General features: G+C 45.6%; 1 protein-coding gene across 1 annotated transcript; it reads left to right on the top strand.

Annotated features, from left to right (window-relative positions):
* Positions 1-14,442: 14,442 nt before the first annotated feature.
* LOC142465490 (uncharacterized) lies at positions 14,443-16,546 on the top strand. Its single transcript, XM_075569450.1, has 2 exons — positions 14,443-15,131; positions 15,495-16,546. Exons 1-2 carry the CDS (start codon positions 15,035-15,037, stop codon positions 16,544-16,546), a joined length of 1,149 nt encoding a protein of 382 aa, XP_075425565.1. The 5' UTR covers positions 14,443-15,034.
* The last annotated feature ends 9,320 nt before the right edge of the window (positions 16,547-25,866 follow it).

Genomic DNA, 25,866 nt, shown 5'->3' with positions numbered 1-25,866 from the left:
TGTGCCATGATAAAAATCCCAAGGGTCTTATCTGTCAGGCAATTAAGCAGGTTAATGTTAATCCCAGAGGGGGGAGTAGACTCCAGCAAGCCAGTATGCGTGAAGCTTACTGGATATATGAATTAAAACTCTCTCCCCAAAAGGAATGAATATCGACTTTGAACTCAAAGCCTTTCTATAAGTAATTTTCATTAATTCATTGTTCTGCCTCTTTATATTTATTTATTTTTTAATGTTCTTTTAAATGTTTTTAATGTTTTCATGTCACTTTGTTTTATCCATTTAGTGTTTTATGTCTGTTTTGTATGTAGTTTAGCATAGGCCTATCCTTATGTGCTGCCTTTTATCAGTCCAACACGGGGTTAATATAATTATTTAATCAACCAATAAGAACTTTGGACTGACGGTATATATACCATAGAGTTCAAAAGGCCAGCACATCCCTTGAAGAAGTACGCGCATGCGTACGAAACGCGCCGGGAAGTTTCGAGTTTTTAGAAGTGTTTCCAGATTGTGGTGAAGTCTGCAGTCCCAAGAGGAGAAATCTGCAGTCTTCTAAGTGCTATAACCGATTTGCTGTGATATCACGGTTGCTGAGGAGGATTGGAGAAAGTGTGTCTGTGGTGGGACTACAGCGGAGGAGACGTCACGTCCACCTAGAGGCCCCGTCATCTGAGTGACCTGCCTTCCATCCCGGTCACGTGAGGACGCCAACCAGAGTGCTCCGGTCGCCATCTTGAGAGCCCAGCTGCATGCATCCAGTTCGTTGCCTTAACTTTTCCAGCATCTTGTGAGTAGGGTTGTAATTTTACCCCTCCGGATGCGGTTTATGCACCTTCCACACCCCAATAAATTTGCTTTTTATTAATACTAGGGCCGTGCTAGTGTTTAACGTTTGTATGTCTTATATGTCTCGTGTTGTTAGTCTTCGCCTACCCCCCCAGTGTTGATTTACTGCACCATTATTTGTTTTTCTTCTTTTTATCCACATATATCCCGTTGAGGTGAGAATCATCAAATTCCATCATCCTAAGGACTCCATTTGGACTGTACACCTATTCGGTTTGATTTCTAACCCCTTTGGCGCCGGCTATTCTTTTTTTGTTATGTCACTCTGACTGGTTGTACCACCAGTTATTTACCTGGCTGCCTGTGTTATATATTAATTAATTTGTATTATTAGCGCTGTTCTGCACCCATTCTTTTTTCTGTGAGGCCTTTAAAAGCCTATGTCATCTCATTTTGAAGCCAGACGCCGAGGAGGAAGGACCTCCTACAGAAGAAAGAAGACCAGGGCGTGGCCGAAGACGGGAAGAAGACCCCGGAAGAAGATAGAAGAAGAATACAGATGAAGATGGATTACAATTAGAAGACCCGTGGATTGATTTGGATTTTTAGTTTAATGTTTATTTTTTTATGGTTTTTTATTTAATGGGTTCCTGTGCCTGGTGGTTTTGTACGTGAGTAAGCTGTTCAACGGGAGTCGGTGGGCCCAAGTAATGGTAAGTGAACTAAAGAAATGTATTTAATTGAACTTGTTAATTTTTTTAAATGTGTATTTATTTATTTGTGGTATATCATTTCTTGGCAATTTATGTATGTATGTATGTATGTCTAGAGAGATATATACATACAGGGTAAGAAATTATGTTGTTTTAAAAGCTTGATTTGATGTGTTTTAAATTAATTTGTCTATGCTGCTATGCTTAAATGTGTGTATAATGTATTTTAAAATTAGATAGATGTAATCGTTGCTATTCTATGGTGTATTTGAGGTCAGGGTTAGCCTTGGTTTTCAATTTTGTATTTTGTTGGTACTTATATTTTTTCACAAGCTAAATTATTATGTTCAAGGCTTGAATTAGTTAATTGTTTAATTGTTAGAGATGGAATGTAAATTGTTTAGGGATGTCATTAATGAATGGTAATTGATTTATGTTTACTGGATTGGTTAAAATAGTATACTTGTTTGGAGGTATCTGTATTTTGCTTGCAATGTTATTGTTAACATTCATTTGCAGAATGTATATGTGCATAGATAGTATGCATCATATATACAATGTAAATGCAATGTGTTGATTGGCATTAGAGGTATTTAATTGGCATTGGATGATTTTGATTGTAAGATCAGTTAGGATTATTAAAGGAAATGGATTTTATTGTAGAGTGTCTGTATGGAGAAGTGTTATTTGGAGTACAGCATGTTTTTGTTAACCCTTCTACATTTATTTGTATATTGGTTCATCATGTGTGTGTGTGTGTGTATATATATATATATATATATATATATATATATATATATATATATATAAATATATATATATATATATATATAGTTGCATGATGAAGCCACTGTACAAATTCATGGGTGAAGGGTGGGTATCGGGCCAGTGTGGCTTAACCCCTTAATTACCTTTGCAGTTAATATCCGATAAAGTGTTTAAGGGGTTAATTGATATCTGAATGTAATTGCAATGTATTGGCTTTGTATTGGCAATGTATTTTGTGGGCAAGACAAGGCTGTTGCTGGCGACGGAGACTTCTTATTGATGAGGTCAGTAGTACTTTATTTATTTGAATATGCTAGTTAATGTTTTTAATAATGGGCAAATAATCTATTATCCCTATCTGGATAATAGTTATTTTGCACATTATTGTACTGTAGGTGTTGGGGGGGGGTTTATGTATTGAATGTATAGGCCAGGTTTATTTTTTTTACATTCAGGGTTTGTTCCGTGGTTCTGCGTGAGACCTCTGGAGACCACCTGCAGTCTCCTCGGGTATCTCACGGGTATCAGGCTGGTGGTTCCATGGGTGACACCTGTGGGGATGAAGCGGTGGCCTCACATCTGTGGGGGCACCGCGGACCCGTAGTCTGCGGGGATGAAGCGGTGGTCCCACATCCGTGGGGGCACTGCCGACCCATATGTGCGGGGATGAATCGGTGGTCCCACATCCGTGGGGGCACCGCGGACCCATAGTGAGCACTCGTGAGTTCCCGAGACCCCCGTGGGAACCACCAGAGGCCCTGCAGACACCTGTGGGTCTAACCCGGGGTTCCCAGACATCCGCGGGCCTACTGTGGGGACCCAATTGTGGCCCAGGGTGACCCGCAGAGACCACCTGGGGGCCATGGCGCTTGGCGGGACCCACCAACAGGCCTCCAGAACCTGTTTGAAATGAGCTGCTGGTACCCTGTATGTCTGTCAGGTGCCCCGCCAGCCCACCGGGGACTCGCGTGGGGCTGTGTTATGAACCCTGTTTGTAAAAGGATAAATCTTGTATTTATGTGGGGGCACAGGGGGTGGGTAATGTATTTAATAAATTGAATGATGTTTATTGTGTGTCACTGTATTGTTTTTATTGTGTGTACTGGGGGTGGGGGGTGGTTCCCCAATGGTATGTGGGTAGGCCTCCCTTGTGGGTAGTGGGTGAGGGTGGTTAGGCCTCACAGGGTGGGGGGTTAGTGTGGGAGGGTATGTAGGCATCCCGAGTGGTGGGTGAGGGTGGGTTAACCCCTTAATGACTGTAGCAGTTAATAACCGCTATGGTGATTAAGGGGTTAGGGGACATTACATTGGATGTTTTCATTTTTGTGTCTGTTTTGCAGCAGCGGAGGGGGCATGGGCAGGATGAAGAGGAGGATGGCCTTCATCGTGGCAGCCGGAAATGGGTGGTGAGTACTATATGTATTTAATGTATTGATTGTTGTTTATGTATTTTAAATACACAGGGGGTGTATGTTGTTTATTGCAATGTTTATTGGGGGCAAATGTCCCCAATAAACATGCTATTCTGCCATAACCCTTCATTGCCTTAGCGGCTATTCGCTATGGTAATGAAGCAGCATTTATGTATTTTTAATAATATTGTGCGGAAGCAGGGGGTCCCCTGAGCGAATGGGACGCTATAAAGATGGCAGCGACACTGCCACCCGATGACACATTCTGGGGCCTGTAACTCGGGAAGCAGGGGGTCCCTGGTCCACAAAGCAATGCGGTTCAGCTCAGGGGACCCCCTGCTCACTATACACTATTATCTACTATATATTTCTGAAATGTCTGTATGTTTGTCTGCATGCCCTGTGTCCCTAGGGCCAATCGCATTGCACCTTTGGCCTGTCACTCCACCTCAACACTGTCCCACCCCTCACCACACTGTCCCACCCCTCACTGACTCTCATTGGCCTTCGGCCAACACCACTGCCACACTGTCCCACCCCTCACTGACTCTCATTGGCCTTCGGCCAACACCACTGCCACACTGTCCCACCCCTCACCCCACTGTCCCACCCCTCACTGACAATCCTCACTGCACTGGGGCGACCTCTCAACCAACAAAACCCTCACCGCCTGCTACCACAGATCAGGTACAGAATCTCTATATCAACATTCACCTCCACACACCGCACGAACAAGCAGCGCAACACTGCCTCTTACAAATACCCCCCTCCACCACCACCCCCCCCAACCTCATGCACCCCCCTCCACCACCACCCCCCTCAACCTCATGCACCCCCCTCCACCACCACCCCCCCCAACCTCATGCACACTACGAACGCACGCCACAGCTCTCCCGCTACTGCAGCCCATCACCAACTCCCCTCACCCAAACATACAACGCACGATGCTCCATCACCCCAACCCTCACACGAACAGCAAACGCACGCTGCTCCATCACCCCCCCCCCCCCATCACACCATCCCCGGAGCACACCTAAAACTACCCCACCCCCTCACCCATACATCCACCTCACGATGCTGCTCCGGAGCCCCTCACCCCCCCCCCCCCCACACTCACCCGAACATCCACCGCACGATGCTGCTCCGGAGCCCCTCACCCCCCCCCCCACACTCACCCGAACATCCACCGCACGATGCTGCTCCGGAGCCCCTCACCCCCCCCCACACTCACCCCCCCCACACTCACCCCCCCACACTCCCCCCCCCCCACACTCACCCCCCCCCACACTCACCCCCCCCACACTCACCCGAACATCCACCGCACGATGCTGCTCCGGAGCCCCTCACCCCCCCCCAACACACTCACCCGAACATCCACCGCACGATGCTGCTCCGGAGCCCCTCACCCCCCCCCCCCCACACTCACCCGAACATCCACCGCACGATGCTGCCCCTCACCCCCCCCCCCCCACACTCACCTGAACATCCACCGCACGATGCTGCTCCGGAGCCCCTCACCCCCCCACACTCCCGAACATCCACCGCACGATGCTGCCCCTCACCCCCCCCCCTTCCACTCACCCGAACATCCACCGCACAATGCTGCTCCAGAGCCCCTCACCCCCCCCCCCCCCCCACACTCACCTGAACATCCACCGCACGATGCTGCCCCTCAACCCCCCCCCCCACACTCACCCGAACATCCACTGCACGATGCTGCTCTGGAGCCCTTCACCCCCCCCCCCCACACTCACCCGAACATCCACCGCACGATGCTGCCCCTCACCCCCCCCCACTCACCCAAACATCCACCGCACGATCCTGCTCCGGAGCCCCTCACCCCCCCCCCCCCACCCACACTCACCCGAACATCCACCACACGATGCTGCTCCGGAGCCCCTTAACCCCCCTCCTCACCCTCTGTCCGCTTATGGTGCCAGTAACAGCCTCGCGCCTCAGGCCCACACAGGGCGCTTCCTGCCGCGCCTCACTCAGCCGGATGGCACATTGGGGGACCAAGCGGGCGCCATGGGGGGGGGAACGCGAGTCACGGGAGGGGGGAAGTCACGGGGAGGGGGGGGGGCGAGTCATGGAGAACGGGGGGGGGGCCACCAGCCGAACCAGCAGGGGAACGGACGCACGGAGGGGGGGGGACATGCACATACATTAATTATGACAATACATATGCCCACTGCTCTCCACCCCATCCCACACTCCCCTCCCCCCCCCCACACCCCTTCTCCCCCCCACTCCCCTTCTCCCACCCACTCCCCTTCCCCCCCCCACTCCCCTCCCCCCCCTTCCACCCCCACTCCCCTTCCCCCCCCCCTTCCACCCCCACTCCCCTTTCCCCCCCGCTCCCCTTTCCCCCCCCCCGCTCCCCTTTCCCCCCCACGCTCCCCTTTCCCCCCCCGCTCCCCTTTCCCCCCGCTCCCCTTTCCCCCCCCACTCCCCTTCCCCCCCCCCCCCCCGCTCCCCTTTCCCCCTCCTCCCCCCTTTCCCCCCCCCTCCTCCCCCCTTTTCCCCCCCCTCCTCCCCCCTTTTCCCCCCTCCTCCCCCTTTCCCCCCCCTCCTCCTCCCTTTTCCCCCCCTCCTCCCCCCTTTCCCCCCCCTCCTCCCCCCTTTTCCCCTCCTCCTCCCCCCTTTCCCCCCCTCCTCCCCCCTTTCCCCCCTCTTCCTCCCCCCTTTCCCCCCCTCCTCCTCCCCCCTTTCCCCCTCCTCCCCCCTTTCCCCCCTCCTCCTCCCCCGTCCTCCTCCCCCCCCTCCTTCTACCCCTTTCCCCCCTCCTCCTCCCCCCTTTCCCCCTCCTCCTCCCCCTTTCCCCCCTCCTCCTCCCCCCTCCTCATCCCCCCCTCCTCCTCCTCCCCTCCTCCTCCTCCCCCCTCCTCCTCCCCCCTCCTCCTCCCCTCCTCCTCCCCTCCTCCTCCCCTCCTCCTCCCCTTCCCCCCTCCTCCTCCCCTTCCCCCCCTCCTCCCCTTCCCCCCCTCCTCCCTTCCCCCATCTCCCCTTCCCCCCCTCCTCCCCTTCCCCCCCCTCCTCCTCCCCTTCCCCCCTCCTCCTCCTCCCCTTCCCCTCCTCCTCCCCTTCCCCCTCCTCCTCCTCCCCTTCCCCCCTCCTCCTCCTCCCCTTCCCCCTCCTCCTCCCCTTACCCCCTCTCCCCTTCCCCCCTCCTCCTCCTCCCCTCCTCCCCTTCCCCCCCTCCTCCCCTCCCCCTCCTCCCCTTCCCCCCCTCCTCCTCCTCCCCTTCCCCCCTCCTCCTCCTCCCCTTCCCCCCTCCTCCCCCCCTCCCCCCTCCTCCTCCTCTCCTTCCCCCCTCCTCCTCCTCCCCTTCTCCCCCTCCTCCTCCTCCCCTTCCCCCCCTCCTCCTCCTCCCCTTCCCCCCCTCCTCCTCCTCCTCCCCTTCCCCTCCTCCTCCTCCCCTTCCCCCCTCCTCCTCCTCCCCTTCCCCCCCTCCTCCTCCTCCCCTTCCCCCCCTCCTCCCCCCCTTCCCCCCTCCTCCCCCCCCTTCCCCCCTCCTCCCCCCCTTCCCCCCTCCTCCTCCTCCCCTTCCCCCCCTCCTCCCCCCCTCCCCCCTCCTCCTCCCCTTCCCCCCCTCCTCCCCCCCTTCCCCCCTCCTCCCCCCCTTCCCCCCTCCTCCCCCCTTCCCCCCTCCTCCTCCTCCCCTTCCCCCCCTCCTCCCCCCCTCCCCCCTCCTCCTCCTCTCCTTCCCCCCTCCTCCTCCTCCCCTTCTCCCCCTCCTCCTCCTCCCCTTCCCCCCCTCCTCCTCCTCCCCTTCCCCCCCTCCTCCTCCTCCTCCCCTTCCCCCTCCTCCTCCTCCCCTTCCCCCCCTCCTCCTCCTCCCCTTCCCCCCCTCCTCCCCCCTTCCCCCCTCCTCCCCCCCTTCCCCCCTCCTCCCCTTTCCCTCCCCCCTCTTCCCCTTTCCCTCCCCCCTCCTCCCCTTTCCCTCCCCCCTCCTCCCCTTTCCCTCCCCCCTCCTCCCCTTTCCCTCCCCCTCCTCCCCTTTCTCTCCCCCCTCCTCCCCTTTCCCTCCCCCCTCCTCCCCTTTCCCTCCCCCCTCCCACCCCCTTCCACCCCTTCCCCCCCTCCTCCACACCACCCTTCGCCTTCCTGCCCGCCTTCCTGCCTCCCCGCCTCTGCCTTTCACCCGCCCTTACTCCGCCCGCCTCTGCCTTTCACCCACCGCCTCACAGCCGCTGCATGCACTCAACAGACACCCGCCACATTCGACACATACCTGCCACCACACACACCTGCTGCCTCCCGCCCCTACGCACCGACATCACTGACCCACCGCCTCACACCCTAGCAGGCCCCCAACTCACAGACAGCACTCACAACCCATGTGCCACCCGCCACCTCACACCCTAGCAGGACACACGCCTCACATTTTTACATCTGTTATGTCACCAAAATATACATTGTACTGTGGTGTATTTACAATAAAACATTTTTAAACAACATCGTATTACATTTTATTCCATCTTTCTTTTCAATATTATTATCCAACCTTTGCAACAAATACTCACCTATTGTTCCACGATTTATAAATAATACTACCTATTACGCATTTACATCCCGGGCAACGCCGGGTCTCTCAGCTAGTTAAAAAAATATTCATGCTGCTTCGTTACCGTAGCACATAACCGCAAAGGTAAGGAATGATTCTTTATTGATGTGTGTGTTTTACTGATATTGTAGATGTGCAGAGGGTCTCCGGAGCTGAACCGCTTGTCTCCGGAGCTGAACCGCTTTGGTTTTAGGTCCGGGTACCCCCTGCTTCACGAGATACAGGCCCCTTTAGGGGGTGCCGGTATCCCTCTGCTTTGTTTACATTCCGCGGTCCCATGATCGGGACCTTTAAATACAGAGGGATACCGGCACCTCATAAAGGGGTCTGTATCTCGGGAAGCAGGGGGTCCCCGGACCTGAAACCAATGCGGTTCAGCTCCGGAGACCCCCTGCACATGTACACTATCAGTAAAACTTGTTTCTAAATACTTTATATTTTGCCGATGTTTGCGCTGAGAGAGCGGCTTTTCTCTCTCTGCTGCAAACACCTATCGGCAGAAAAGGCCTATCGGAAGGCTTATCGGGAGCCAGGCTGTATCGGCACAGGCTCATCGGCAGTTTTGCTTTCGCAGTGATTCGGCAGGGATCGGCATGGATTCGGCCCTTACTGAATACTGCGAGGGCAAATCGCCAAAAAAAGGCCTGTCGGCAACACTTGCCAAAGTGATTTTATCGGTGCTTACTGCATGAGGCCCTTACTTAACACTTGTGAGGGACGTTAAAGCAAATGGTTTTTCTAAGATGGGTGTTGTCTTGCACAAGTGTGAAAGCTGAATTAAATTAAGACAGCCGGGGGATGATTTGGAGACACACAATTTGAAATATGTTTTTACCTAAATAGAACTAAATACATAGCAGGGGAGAATCATGCAGTTCTCACTTTGATGGAACATTCATTACACCATGTGCTGTGCCAAATGCAATCAAACGTTTTAGCAGCCAGACTGTAATCCTTTAAATTAGAGACGTTTACCCTTTCTCTTTTGGAATAGGGCCCCTGACATACAAATGAGACAGATTTTTACTTAGGGGTATTGTGTCAGGGTAAATAAAAGCCACCAGTTATATGCCTGGAAAACCTATGTCTAGTCTGCAGTGCAGCACTGACTAGGTTAAACTTCAGCTGGGAACCTCAGGACAATTAGTTGGATCCCAGCTGCCTAATCAAGGTGTGTTAAAACCCAGGTTATAGACACATGGAACTTGCTGTTGATGAGAGAGGAGTAAGCTGCTAAAGTGATTCCTGAAAACAAGGTCTGAGTAGCAAAGTAGTGAAACTGTGAACTGTCTGTCCCCTGCATAGAAAAGGGTAGCTGCATATATATAAACTGTCTGCTAAAGAGAAACTGTTTTGTTCGGTTTGCTGAAGGAAAAGCCATTTTTATTTGTTGCTGAAAAAGAGCAATTTTTGTTTTGTATGCTGTATATTTTTCAAAACAAAATAAAACAGCCTTGTCAAGAAACCCACGTGTGTAGTTGCATGTACCCTGCAAGAGGTATGTTTTCATGGGAACTACATCAAATATAATCAGTTTATAGCTGTAAGTGCTAATGAGGGACCTGGCACAGCAAAGAAACCCACAAAAGAACACAATAGGTCCGACTGTCTGTAACTAATCGTTGAAAATTGCATTTTTGGTGTAAAATAGTGATGCACGTAGATCTCACATTTATTCATGGTTGTATGCACGTACAGTTAGGTCCAGAAATAATTGGACACTGACACAATTTTTATAATTTTGGCTCTATACGCCACCACAATGGATTATAAATGAAACAACCAAGATGCAACAGAAGTGCAGACTTTCAGCTTTAATTCAAGGGGTTGAACAAAAATATTGTATGAAATGTTTAGGAAATGCAACCATTTTCATACACAGTCCCCTTATTTCTGGGGCTCAAATGTAATTGGACAAATTAACACAATCATAAATAAAATGTTCATTTTTAATACTTTGTCGAGAATCCTTTGCAGGCAATGACTGCTTGAAGTCTGGAACGCATGGGCATTACCAAACGCTGGGTATCCTCCTTTGTGATGCTTTGCCAGGCCTTTACTGCAGCTGTCGTCAGTTGTTGTTTGTTCGTGGGTCTTTCTGCCTTAAGTTTTGTCTGCAGCAAGTGAAACGCATGCTCGATCAGGTTGAGCTCAGATGATTGACTCGGCCATTGCAGAATATTCAACTTCTTTGCCTTAAAAAACTCCTGGGTTGCTTTCGCAGTATGTTTTGGGTCATTGTCCATCTGTAAAGTGAAGCGCCGTCCAATCAACTTCACTGAATTTGGCTGAATCTGAGCAGACAATATATCCCTATACACTTCAGAATTCATCCGGCTGCTTCTGTCTTCTGTCACATCACCAATAAACATTAGTGACCCAGTGCCATTGTAAGCCATGCATGCCCATGCCATCACACTGCCTCCACCATGTTTTACAGATGATGTGGTATGCTTCAGATCATGAGCCGTTCCAAGGCTTCTCCATACTTTTTTCTTCCCATCATTCTGGTACAGGTTGACTTTAGTTTCATCTGTCCAAAGAATACTGTTCCAGAACTGGGCTGGCTATTTTAGATATTGTTTGGCAAAGTCTAATCTGGCCTTTCTATTCTTGAGGCTTATGAATGGTTTGCACTTTGTGGTGAACCCTCTGTATTTCCTCTCGTGAAGTCTTCTCTTTATGGTAGACTTGGATAATGATATGCCTACCTCCTGGAGAGTGTTCTTCACTTGGCTGGATGTTGTAAAGGGGTTTTTCTTTACCATGGAAAGGATCCTACGATCATCCACCACTGTTGTCTTCCATGGACGTCCAGGCCTTTTTGTGTTGCCAAGCTCACCAGGGAATTCTTTTTTTCTCAGAATGTACCAAACTGTTGATTTGGCCACTCCTAATGTTCCTGCTATCTCTCTTATGGATTTTCTTTTTTTTTGCAGCCTAAGGATGCCCTGTTTCACTTGCATTGAGAGCTCCTTTGACCGCATGTTGTGGGTTCATAGCAACAGCTTCCAAATGCGAATGCCACACCTGAAATCAACTCCTGACCTTTTACCTGCTTAATTGATGATGAAATAACAAAGGAATAGCCCACACCTGTCCATGAAACAGCCTTTGAGTCAATTGTCCAATTACTTTTGGTCCCTTGAAAAAGAGGGGGCTACATATTAAAGAGATGTAATTCCTAAACCATTCCTCCAATTTGGATGTGAATACCTTCAAATTAAAGCTGATAGACTGCACTTTAAGGGAACACACAATATGTCCCGGGCCAATAGCCCTAAGCTGGGTAAAGAAAAGTGCGTTAAAACCTGAGGTGGGTAAATGACCAGGGTAGAAACTAAGTTTCATATATCAGGTGTACTAGCGGTACATGTGTATTTCCAGTATATATGATGCTGGAAGTACTGACTGATAAGAGACTTAAATGGCCAGGGGAGCAGAGAATGTACCTTAGTGGCAGCTAGCCTTATCAGTCAGTGAGACTTAGGGCCTCATGCAGTAAGCGACGATTATGTGAAATCGGCAAGCTTATCGATTAGTCATGTTATTGGCGTTTTTCCCTCTCCGTATGCAGTAAGTGCCGAATACATTCAAAATCAACCAGAAAACAAATCCGCCCACTCTCACGATGATGAGCCGATCACACACAGGTGTATCGGCGTGCGTGGCGGGGTGCTGTTAGGTTGCACAATCACAAATCTTGCTGAATCAGGCGAAACAAGCATGTTTTTGATTGCGCGCCATATTTAAAGGCAACGTGTACTGCTAATCATTCTCTGTGTTGTTGGGAGTGAGAGAGAGAGAGAGACGCACAGAGCTGGACGATTGAAGATTTGCATATTGACTGAGAGACTTGTTGTGTATTGGGTGAGCTTTGTCCTTTGTTGTTTTGTTTACATCTTTGTCTTGTTTTATATGTGGAAGTGGGTCGTGTGATTGCCTGTACATTTCTTGTCTGTTTTTTGTGAGTGCTGGAAGTATGCCCGCAAAGCGTGGGAAGAGTGATGCTGGTGGGAGTGGGAGTGCTACTCGTGGGAGTACGCGTCGGAGTGAACGTACTGTTCAGGGGAGTGATGTTGCTGGTGCACCGAGTGGTGTTGCTGGGAGTGGGAGTGCTGTTGCTGGGAGTGGGAGTGCTGTTGCTGGGAGTGTGAGTGCTGTTGCTGGGAGTGGGAGTGCTGTTGCTGGGAGTGGGAGTGCTGTTGCTGGGAGTGGGAGTGCTGTTGCTGGGAGTGGGAGTGCTGTTGCTGGGAGTGGGAGTGCTGTTGCTGGGAGTGGGAGTGCTGTTGCTGGGAGTGGGAGTGCTGTTGCTGGGAGTGGGAGTGCTGTTGCTGGGAGTGGGAGTGCTGTTGCTGGGAGTGGGAGTGCTGTTGCTGGGAGTGGGAGTGCTGGTGCTAGGAGTGTGAGTGCTGGTGCTAGGAGTGGGAGTGCTGGTGCTAGGAGTGGGAGTGCTGGTGCTAGGAGTGTGAGTGCTGGTGCTAGGAGTGGGAGTGCTGGTGCTGGGAGTGCTGCTGGTGGCGCAGTTGCTGATGGGGTGTCTGGTGGTGGCGTGCTTGCTGGTGGCCAGCTTTTGGAGGCTCTTCCATTGGAAGAAGGAGAGTCCAGTCAGCACCAGCCAAGCTCTGACCCTAAACCTGCTCGGAAAAAACGTGTGGAGAAGCCACGTAATCCTCGCTTCAATGACCAGGAAAATAGGGCTCTTGTCACTGGCATTCTGGAGCACTATGACAGTCTCTATGGACATTTAGTAGGTAAGTGTAACTTTACATTTATGATTCAAATACATGTGATCCTAGGTCATCTGAGTTTTGTTCATATGCAAATATGGGTACACAATATCTTTCTATGTTCATTAGTGTGGAAACACAGCTTTTTATCATGCCTTACAAGGACAAATAAACACAGGCGGTCAATTTGCCAGAACTGCATACAATATGAATGCAACCTTGCTTACATGTATAGGTTTAGTAGTGAATGCTCATGTGCTGCACATATTACACATAAAACAGCATGTTTGCTATCTCTTGGAACAGCTAGCAGTGTAGGAAACTGGTGCTTATATTATTATTAATTTACCTCATATCTTTTATATGTTTTTCAAGGGCGGACAAGTGCAGCAAGCAAAAAAGAAATGTGGGACACAATAGTCATTGGTGTCAATGCCTGTGGGAATAGTGTCAGGGACAAGTATCATTGTCGGAAAAGATTTGATGATATTAGGTCCAAATTGAAAAAGAAAATACAAGACCAACGCGTGCATGCTACTGGCACTGGAGGTGGGCCCACACCACAACGTCTCATATTGACTCCATTGGAGGAGCTGCTTCGGCCAAAATTACTTACCGTCGTCGTGGAAGGCTTGGCTGGTGACCGTGACATTGGAATTTATCCGTCACAATTTCCAGCAGGTGATAAATATTACTGTACTAGGCGTGTCGTTGCTTACAGTTATTTTGCATAGTTACACTGCTTTTTATACTGTCTTCACAATATAAGCATACCTGCATCTATATATGTATATGTCTGATTCTGTATATATATATCTCAAAATAGACATATATGTAGTAGTCCTACTAAAAGCAGTAACTAATATAGCACGTGCCATTGCGTGCTCATTTACATGTGAATTCCCAAAATGCATAGCTGCAGTGGAAGCAATTGATGGTGGGCGAAGATGGGGAACAACAGGGTAGTACACATGTGTAACACATGTTCATGAGAAATTATTAGTAGCTACAGGTACAGAACAGAAATATGTATCATGTTATTGTGTATTTTATTGATTTTACTCCGACAAACATGACATTACTGCCTATTTTAAGCATGCATCAAAGAAATTGCATGTAACGGCCTACAAACATCACTGGCACTAACACATCTATAGTTGCTTATGAAAAGGTCCATTTTTGCTTTATGTCATATACAGACAGCATAATGAGGCACACGTAGCATATGTTATGTCATTGTTTTCATAACTTAAACACTGCAGATGACTACTTAGCTCATCTACCATTGTGTTAAAGCAGCTGCAATTAATATCTCATCACAGCATACACTTCAACAGAGGGGGTGGGGTTCAGCACACACACTAATTACAGCCTCATTTCACGGTCAACTTAGTTCACACCATTTGCACCTGTTTCAAGTCATTGAAAGGTGTGGCTGATTAGGCTTTTTGGGGAAGGGAATACCTTTCTTACAACCTGAATAGCACAACTGAAGTTAATCACACTCATTTGAAAGCTTAACTCTAGCTACTAAATGCCCCAACAACTCATTACTTATCAAAGCGTACGTCACACATTAGTTCACTCATATCTATAGTTGAACTACTATGAAAGACACATTATCACACACTGCATGTGTTGTCTTGTTGAGTCACAGCCACATTCAGGTGTGCCACATCTTCGATTAATGTACCACACATATCCTCTACCAAAAACAACACTTTTTGCAATATGACCACCTTCATGATAACCATTGTGAATGGTCATCTCATGATAGTTATGTACATTATGATACTGATATCACTACACAACATATGATTTTTAGGTACAAATTTAATGTATTTTTCCTCACGCATTACTGCAGAACCATAGTATGTTGTATGTTAGGGAACTCAAAAGTTCTAAGTACACAGGCATGTACATTGTTATTACAACTATTTATGTTCACTTTCACACACACATTTTGGGTTAAGGAAATGATGCTGTTAGATACTCATAAATACAGAACATACAATAACTGTTTGTTCAATATTTACACATGTAAATGTAAAACTAATGTTATTGTTATATATAGTTGCCCCTGGAGGACATGTGTCACCTGAGATGGAACAAGTGTCTTCACCTGGGTCAGCCAGCTCAACACTACTAGAAGGTGAGTGTATCATTTGCTGGCCATATAATATGTGCTCTTCTATATGTTATGTTGTCATGTGCATTATTTGTTTTGCACATCTTCTTTAAATAGGATTACTTAGTGTCAGTGAAAATTAAGTGTAAGGCAACATGTATTGTGTTAGTGATGTTAATTATCATGTAGGACTTCTGAGTTTAGAGCAACTTTTCATTCATTCATATTTCATACTGAGTCCAAACATTATTCGTAAGTCAAGGTAGTTTTTAATGAGGTTATAAAACGTATGCTAACATGTTAGGTGTTACTTAGGACACAGTACAATTACATAGTAACACAGCATACATTAACATGCCATTTAATAATGTGTACATTTCTTTTTAGAACATCATGGTGATGAGGATGATGAGTATGATGAGGATGACGCCACAGAAGAGACTGAAATACAATCATGTGACCATGAAGAGGTGCCAATAGAAACTGTTGTACCGCCAAATCGTCCATCAACTTCCACATACGATGCAATTGTAGCTTCAGAGGGAAAAATAGTGGACGCAGAAAATCGTCGCCATTCAGACATGATGACAGTGCTGGAAAGGATGATTGGACTGCAGGAAGAAACAGTATCACAATTGGCACATCTCCACAGAGTCTTCATTGAAGTGCCTAAACAGTTGCAAAAAATCAACACCTCATTCGAAGCATTAGTTGTTCAGCAAACACAAGCTAATTACTGGAGAATGACTAATGTACCACAATTCAACACCTCCCAGCCAGGATCTGTTCATGCAGGTCAGTTTTCACCACATTCATCTGATATTCATTCACCAGGCCCAAATGTTACCGGTCAAGTAGCAGACATTGCTGTGCAGGTTCCTGATGACATCCTACCGCTGCCATCTGTACAAATTCAGCAGCAGACACCTACAAAGGAGGCGACAAAAACAAAACAAGACACACATGAAACAGACCAACCATCACTTGTGCAGTGTCTACCAACTTGCTCACATGTGTCACTGGGCACAAGCCCTGTCCGTGAACAGTCACTACCCAAAAGCCCTGTAGGTGAGTCGCTGCCCAAAAGCCCTGTAGGTGAATCGCTGCCCAAAAGCCCTGTAGGTGACTCGCTGCCCAAAAGCCCTGTAGGTGAATCGCTGCCCAAAAGCCCTGTAGGTGAATCGCTGCCCAAAAGCCCTGTAGGTGAATCACTGCCCAAAAGCCCTGTAGGTGAGTCACTGGCCACAAGCCCTGTAGGTGAGTCACTGGCCACAAGCCCCGTAGGTGAACAGTCACTGGCCACAAGCCCTGCCCGTGAAGTGCCAGAGGCCACTCAAAGTGGCTCTGTTGTGCCTAAAGTTGGTGGCAAAAGAAAAAGGAAAATTCAAGAGACAACAAGCAGGCCTGTTACTCGCTCGCAAAAGGAACAAAAAAAATAAATGTTATAATTCAGAAAATATGTCTTTGGCCTTGTTTTGTTGACTTCAGATTTTCTAATTACTATTGTATGTATGCTGAAGACTGTGTTGTTTCCAAACTTTCAACTATGTTCTTGTACACGTGAAGTTTTGGAAATGTTAACACTCATAATTAATTGTGTTATAAATATTTATGTTGTAATCGTCTGTTCAGTAATGGTCCACCAGGAGCCAGTTGCTAAGTTTAGAGAAGCTGCCATTGACTTTGCAGCAAAACATTGCATTTGGGTGTGTTAATTGATGTAAGAATTGCATATGCATATTAGTCACATGCAATTATTAAAACACCTAAGTAAGTGCAAACATCTTTCTTGTACGTGTACAGCAGGATTATGTGTAAATTATTACTTACCTTTGCCTTGCTTGGCCATTGTAATTTTGTCCTTTAATCAGTTGTGTGTTCGTTTCTATAACATCTCAGAATGTATAATAATATATACACACACACACACACACACACACACACACTGAGTGTGTGTGAGTGTGAGTGTGAGTGTGAGTGTGAGTGTGTGAGTGTGTATATATATATATATATATATATATATATATATATATATATATATATATATTACTATATAAACTGGTATACACAAACTAATACACTTCATGCTTCCTTGTGAAAACACTATTTTAATAATACAGGCCTAATGTTTGAGAAATATCCTAAGTATGAGACTCTAACAGTATTGTGCTTAAACAAATGTTTATTACTTAATTCAATCATGTTTCTCACCATTTAAATAGGTTTCATTAAAGGTATACTTAATGCCATCAATGTTGTGTGTACTCCTGCAATATAAAAAAAAATAAAATATTATATATAAATATATATATATTTTTATAAGAGATATATTTATATATATATATATATATATATATATATATATACACACGTATTTAAACTCATGCAGACAGGGAGTTAACCAGACTTTCACATACACACAGAAATGTAAGCGGGGAAAAAACATTTCTTTTTGGAGGTGTGTTTTTACTGATATGCCTGGCTAAGAAATATTTTCACACACTGGTCTTTGTTAGTTTTCAAAAAAACACTATGTGAACGCATTCACAGTCTAGGGATGTTTTTCACAAACGAGATAAAAGAAGGAGAAATGTTTCTCCCACAGTCCCATATCACGAACCACAACTGTTAACCCAATTAGACAAACAAATCCAATTGGCGTTTGAAATAAGGAGTCAAAGTAGTTACTTTTGTTGACCTTGACAAGGAAAAACAGGAGTTTGTTAGCCATTCAGCACATTCATTTTGATGAGCAAATAACACAGACCTGCACACAGCTTTTGTGCTACTCAGACATGGCTGATGAATTCGTTAACAATATTAATCCCCTTTTAGGGTATAAGTACATGATCTGTGAAGCCATCTTGAACAGTCGCGGACAGAAAGCAAGCACACGCCAAATCGATGATTTCATTCGAGCAAAATATCCTTATTACCAAGACCGTAAGCATGCACGGAATTTTAATTCCTCAATAAGATTCACTTTATCAAGTAATGACTTTTTTGAACGTGACCAGGATAAGCTACAACACACCTATGGTTTCTGGAAGATTGCCCCGGAAAAACAATTTCTCCTGAAAGACGGCACTTATATTGTCGTGAAAGGCATATTTATTCCTAATGGCAATAGCAATGTATCCGCTACTACTGATCCGTTTGAATCGATACGTGCTGCAATATCTGCAGCCTCCATTCCTGAAACCCACATTGTACAAGAACAAAAGTACTATGATTATGTACCAAGCCTTTCAGCTGAAATTGCATTGGAATGGGAACCGGAAGAAATGAACCTACCTCCCGACCAATTATTTGAAGAAAGCAGTGGCGATTCCTATGAGCGCATCCTGGAGGAGATATGTGCCATACTGGATTCAGCGGTTGGGTTAAGCGTGGATGAAAATGGCTTGCATTTCTGGAGCGACCAGTTGCAGCCAGGCGAAGAGTTAATTCTAGAAGAATGGTAAATATAACAATCGTTATGCGTTGACTCTGCGTTTAAATTTTTTTTTTTTTGTAACCACCATTTTCACTTTCAATGCGTGGATACAGCGTAACATTGCAGACTGCATAACATGTAGCGATCACAAACAAATTGTTTCCTAATACAATATAGTAGGACCTGAAAGAGTAGTACACATTGCTGACGGAATAAATATACGTACTTTCCTATCCCTTTAAACATATTAGCAACATTTTACCATTACTCTAACACATACCTGTTTTGTTATCATGCAACATCTACAACATTGAAAACCGGGTCCACCACGTATGACGTGGGACCCTTGTCATGGGCCAAGGCGTCCTTAAAAAGGATTAGTGATGTAAGTCCCGCCCCCAAGCGACGTGCGCGCCTCAAAGCCTATTGGCTGTCATGTTTTGTTATAGTAACGGTAACTGCAGTGTGTGATGCGTGCGGCTCAGTGTTTGTAGGCGTACCCTGGGCGTTAGCCGAATGTTAATTGAGTGGGAGGAGTGTTAGCGTGCGTTTCACGCTGGCTTAACATGACGTCACACGTATTGCATTTGCGCATTGTGTTATCGGCCGTGCTTTCTGTTCAAACACGTCTGTTTAAAAAGAATACAGATGTACTCGTTTAGAACGAATGTAGTTTCGTCTTCATTGTATTTGAAATAAAGATGTTATGTTTACTGGTATTTTCAAGATGTATTGAACGCACAACGTACGCTTTGTTTTGCGCATGCGCTAACAGTTAGTGGAGCCAAGCGTGAAGTGCGTGCGCACACAAAGATGTGCGCGCACATCTTTCAGTATACAGGCAACGTTCACTTCTTATACATAGTTATGCCTGCTACAAATTTAAAGAAACATTACATACTGATGAACAGTTTTACTTCTAACATATAAGTGACTGACGTGTGTATCTACACAATCATATAGAGCTGCGTAACGCGTTGTCACGGATGCATATCTAGTAAGGTGCCATCTTTGACCATCATGTGTTTGCTGTATTTCAGAGATGTCGGGGAAGATACAATCGGATCAATGTATGATTTCAGAAGAGTCTACCTTTATATGAGATGATTGTGAGGAGGAGCCACCGACTACTATACTACATATGGAACTAATTTTATATTGCTTGCAGCGCTTATTAACAAACAATTAAAAATGTGATACCCTTATGCCTATATTGCATAAGCACTTAATTAACATAATGATGTTGCAAAAGAGTGCCTCATGAATTTTTATTGAGTGTTCTTTAATGACTACTAACATTTTATGACATGGTGTGTTTTATATATAACAACCATTCCCACTCTGCTAACACATTTGTGTATTATAATATGTAATGGAACGTATGACTGTCGAAACTATGTAACAATAATAATAATAATATGAGCATGTTCATGTATAGGGCTGCTAGTTGTACGCAGCGATTTACAGACACATGTTTCAGCCTGAGGTCCCTGGCCCGTGGAACGTACAAATGTTTTTTTGCCGCATGAGGCACAGGGAGATAAAGTGACTTGGCCAAGGTCACAAGGAGCCCACACCGGGAATTGAACCAGACTCCCCTGCTTCAAACTATCAGTGCCAGTGTGTGTCTTTACTCACTGAGCCACTCCTTCTCCCAATGTAAAGGACACTTACAACCAAGTAGCCATTTATTTTTAAAATCTCTTGTTACATGGGTATGTAGATAAAATGGTTTGGGACTGTAGCAAATAATGTTACTGACCAGATGTTATGGTCCCCTCCAATGCATGATGTTCTGAATATGACATCACCATCATGTTATGAAGTACGTTTCTGTGTATATTTCATTAACCTAACTAACTATAGTTTACTGTGTTTATTAATCGTTTAGAAATACATAGTATAGTCAATATGATGATATAAGCTACCATAATAAAGCTGGTGTTATCATTTGTCGGTGTTATACATGGATCCTACACCAATTGATAGAGACACAAACAGTTGTCTTAAAAAGTGTGTCTATGCTAGTGATGAATGTGCTCCCGTAAGTAAACAAATAAGTACAGTTATCCCCTTTTCTCCAACCACCTCTATATTACATTAATGGAAATTATAAGGAAACATACATAAAATGTGATGAAATGTGAGTAATCATTTTGTAATACAATGCACATGAAAGCTCAAGAGTAGCTAAATGCATATACATGATACAGAAAGTACATATATGTAACATTTGTGTTTAAACCAATATGTTGGGTTTTTAGTTCCAATAATTATAGGAAGATTGAGGTAGCCACATCTTATGAGAGATGTCAGCAAATATACATACCATGATCAGTCATACTGGAGATATACCTATAATGCAAAGGAACAATATATAAATTGCAAACATTGACATGCCATCTTCAGTACCGTAAACAACACAGCAAAGTGTGTATTTGGTGTTAAATGTACAACACCATGTATATTTCATGACATTCAAAATGTAAATCTGCCTGGTGTACACATCATATGGATGTACATGTTACACTGCACCAATAACATTGTATGTAAGCATACTAGAAGCATGAATGATTATGGGCATAATATGTGTTTTGTCTTAGCATAAGGAATAACACAATGCTAAAATATTAGTGCTTTGTTACCCAAGTTGTATTCACATACACACAACTAAAGTACAATTGAAGAGGGATTATATAACCTGTGCAACAATAACATACCGGTGCCACATCCCTTTGTGCACACAGCAGAGAAAAGAAAGGTGTGCAACCCATATTCATCTGTGTCCTAACAGAAGGTTATATAAAGAAACATTATTGTTAATATAACATAATTAAACTATAAAAGTAGTACTAGGAACATATGAGTTTGTACTTACAAGAAAAAAATGAATTGATGAGATTCTGTCGTGTCTGGCCACCACTGGCTGTTTGTTCATTTTCAGCAGCTACATGGGTGGGATGCTCGTCTACCAAAGCCTCAGCTAGGTCTGACTGTACATTGTGCCTGAGTGCAACATTGTGCAAAATGCAACAGGCAAGGATAATATCAGACACTTTTTGAGGCTTGTATAGAAGAGCCCCACCAGTTCTGTCCAGACACCTAAACCTGGTCTTGAGTAGGCCAAATGTCCTCTCTATAACAGATCTTGTAGATATATGGGCTGCATTGTACCTGTCCTCTGCTTCAGTTTGAGGGTTTAGCACCGGAGTCAAGAGCCACGGCCTAATTCCGTATCCTGAGTCACCTATAATGAATGGAGCACACATAAGCTGACATTAGTGATCAAATTGTACAATGCCAACATTCCTAAATCAACATGTGTTTTGTGTTAGAACATGTAAATATGTACTCACCCAGCAGCCAACCAGGTTCAAAATGTCCCTCTTCGAACGCATGGAAGACTGAAGAGTTCCTCAGGATAGAGGAATCGTGACTGGAACCAGGGAACTTGGGTACCACATGCATTATCCTCATCGTGGCATCACATACCACCTGTACATTGAGTGAATGGTAGTGCTTCCGATTGCGGTACACATGCTCACTCTGACTAGGTGCAATCAAAGCAACATGTGTGCAATCGATTGCACCCAGCACAGATGGTATCCCTGCTATATTATAAAAGCCAGTCCTGACTTCCAGCCACTCTGTTGCCTCTGTAGGAAAATGAATATAATTCCTAGCGCGTCTATTGAGTGCATAGAGAAACTGGGTCAAGGCCCGCGAGAATGTAGATTGCGAGACCCCGCCCACTATGCCCACAGTTGTCTGGTATGACGCGGAAGCAAGATAATGTAATGAGCACAGCATTTTAACAAGCCCAGGGACTGCACGACCTCTGGCTGTGAAAAAATCTAAATCCCCCCTTATCTCCTCATAAAGAGCTAAGATTGCTGCTGAACTCAAACGATAGCGACTTACAATCTCCTCCTCACTCATCCCATCTAACAGGGTTCTCTCCCTGTACAGACGCGGACGAGGCACAAGTTGTCTCCTCTGTCTTCTCCTCTGATCTCCTGTCCCTCTACCTGTCCCTCGGCCTGTCCCTCTCCCTGTCCCTGTCGTATCCGCGTCACTGTCACTGTCCCTCGGTGTGTCCCTACCTTGCCCTATATCATTCTCTTGATCAGCAAGCATGTCATAGAAAAGAATGTTCCTGCGTCTCCTAAACATTCGCAACATTTTGAAATGAGTAGCTGTGAATGAGCAGGTAATGTGCGTCCTTTAAATAGGTATGTGATGATGTCAGGTGACATAGTAAAATGCAAGGTGTTACATTAACATAATAAAGTACTTCTGTGGCAAGCTGTGTGCACTTGTTGTTCTAAGTATTTGTTGTGTGTATTCTGCAGGGAATGATGATATTTGGCAATGATGTGACGTGAAGCTTTGTACAAAGATTGCTTGCAAATAAATAGTTGCATGTGCAATGCATGTAACACTTGTGAACGCAAGAGTCAGTCATGTAATGAGACAAAAAGGCTGAGATTGACGTGGGAAAAGTTTTGTGTAACATGTGTAATTATCCATGTTATTGTGACATGTTGGCAACAATGAATAGTCGTGTGCATATGCATGCATTTGTGTAAGGAGGATAGTTGGTATAGAATGAGTTTACAAGGTGTCCCAATGATGAATTACTGTACATGTGTGTATAAGTTAGGTTGAAGTGCTTGTAATGCAACGGTTACAATGTAAACATGCAATGTGATTGAGCGTCCAATAAGTGACGTCATGAAAATAGGGAGGACCCAAAAGTATATGTAAACATGAGAAGACAGATGTACATGAACGTTTAAAGATGCGTGTCACATTACAAGCATTGTGTAATGTAAAGGAAGATGAATATACTGTGTATGTGTGACATGTGTGACATGTGTGACATCATGTAAATAATTGTCGCTGAGTTGAGTAAAATGTGTGATATGATGTGAGGTTCTCCTTTAAGAGTGTAGTATAGTATTTTCCCTTGCCACATCATCACATGATGAGTAATGTGACCCGCAAATGCTGAAAACATGTAAAAGTCGAATGTTATGCAAATAAGACACATCAGCTGTGACACAATGCAGGGAATGCCCCCACACTGTAATGCAAATCCCCCTTGTATTGTGAGCAATGAAACGTAAACAGTACTATACTGTTATACGTCCCCGCTCCATTGACTTCCATTGATGTACAGAAGATGTTTTTTTTCTAAGTGCCGTTCCGGTAGCCTTAGCGATCGTTCTCCCGTCCAAACTGCCAACTTTAGTTGGCGGGAGAAATCGGCCATAACATCTCAATTTCGTAGTGCCGATCAGCCCCGATAAGCTGTTTTTTTTTGTTGAATCCAGCCGATTTAAAAAAGTGGCGATCAGTGTCGAAAACAGGCTTATCGGCAGGCGACTGGCCATAACCAAATTATCGGCTCCGAAACCTGGCGATATGAAGCACTTATCGGCGCTTACTGAATCTCAAACCCAATTTTGGCTATAACATGGCCATATTTCCCTTATCAACGCTTACTGCATGAGGCCCTTAGTTTCTACCCTGGTCATTTACCCACCTCAGGTTTTAACGCACTTTTCTTTACCCATTTACCCTACACCCCAGGATGTTCCTTTCCCTTGTATATATATATTTAATAAACCTTTTTTGTTTTTGCGTTGCGTAGCTTAGGGCTATTGGCCCGGGACATATTGTGTGTTCCCTTCTATACTCTCTCTCGTGAGTGCAGCCCTGGGTTTCTTGCTCCACGGGGGGCTTAAAACCCCCCTCTGGATTTATGTATCCACTAATTTTTACCCTATGCACCACGAGCTATATTACTCTCTACATTGAATAGTTAAGGTGAGCGATAAGCATTTGTGTGTTTGTTAGACTGCACTTTAAGCCCATATTCATTATTTAACTGTAACTTGAATTTATTTTGGTACACAGCCGAAATAACAAAACTTGTATCAGTGTCCAATTATTTCCGGATTTAAATGTATGTACTAACCTTATTTTTCTCAATGTGTGCCGTAAACATCAAAAATACTTTTCTGTCAAATATTTTGGTGCACAGAAATGGAATGCACTTGGCGCACAGATGTTAATGGTATGTACTAAAATATATTTTATCTGTGTGCCACAAAAAAGTAGAATGTGCATCAAAATCATCTGCCATAGGCGCATGCGCGACGGCTAGGTGTATGGAAGGGCTAGGTTTATGGAAGCTTAATTGTGGATCTCCGTCCCTACCGGCGCTAAAAGCATATTTAAACGGCGATCTAAACAACCGGTACGTGCGGACGGGAGTGGATTCGGTAATTGGAACACTCCAGGATGCCAACGAGATCACAATCTCGCAAAGGAGCCCCCGTTTTAACTGACTACTTCCAGAGAAGTGAAATGGCGCAAGCGGGAGGCGCCGGTACTTCAAAACAAATAGAGGGCTCAGATTCAGAGAGCAAGAGGTCCGAAAATAGGTCTGATGCAAAAGATCAGGACTTGGTCAGAAGGAGTGACATGAAAGAGTTTTGCACAGAGATTAAATCTTTTTTTCAAAAAGAACTTTGGGAGCTAAGAAAGGATATTGATTGTCTGGAGGACAGAACGGACACCCTTGAAACGAAGTTAGATACTACCATCAAAGCATAAGACTGAAAAAAACACTGCACACTTGAAATCTTTGATCCTGGAGCTAGGTGACAAACAGGAGGACGCCGAGAATCGTGACAGGCGAAATAAAATTCAAATAAGGGGGGTCCCCGAGGCAATTATCAATCCTGAGGAGTTTGCTGTAAAATGGCTATCACACATGTTACCTGACAGGTCTGAAGCTGACCTCCATCTTGATAGATGCCATAGAGCGCTCTGTTCAAAACCGCAGCTACGGGACCCTCCTAGAGATATAATTATCAGACCATTATTTCAAAATAAAAGATTGTATTTGCCAAGTTGCCAGAGTCACTAAGAATCTAGAATTTAAGGGAATAAAACATCAGGTCTTTCAGGATCTGGCCCCTACCACCCTGTCCAAGAGAAGGGCCTTGCTGCCGGTTACAAAAGCCCTCCGGAACAAAGGGATTCGCTATATTGGCTATTCCCATCCGGCCTAATGGTTCTGAAGAGCGGGATGGCGATCACGATGAGGCATGCTGAAGAAGGAAAATAATTTCTGAAAAAACTTGGCTTACCTTCGGCTCCCTCCAGCCCATCTCACCAGGCCCCAGGAGATGTTCCGACTCGGATACATTGTGGAAGAAAGTGGGAGCTTTGGAGAGGAATTTTAGAGCGGTGAGTAGCGGCGAAAAGCTGATCGGGGCTACTAGAATTCTGCGAGTTTGAAAAATTGGC

The sequence above is a fragment of the Ascaphus truei genome, chromosome 14, assembly GCF_040206685.1.
Source record: "Ascaphus truei isolate aAscTru1 chromosome 14, aAscTru1.hap1, whole genome shotgun sequence".
Taxonomy (NCBI): domain Eukaryota; kingdom Metazoa; phylum Chordata; class Amphibia; order Anura; family Ascaphidae; genus Ascaphus; species Ascaphus truei.
This window is presented reverse-complemented; position numbering and strand designations above follow the sequence as displayed.

Excerpts from the sequence above, each read along its gene's own strand:
- LOC142465490 (XM_075569450.1), top strand. The coding sequence starts at position 15,035 with ATGTTATTGTTATATATAGTTGCCCCTGGAGGACATGTGTCACCTGAG. Across the intron at positions 15,132-15,494 it reads CAGCTCAACACTACTAGAAG|AACATCATGGTGATGAGGAT; the intron begins GTGAGTGTATCA and ends ATTTCTTTTTAG.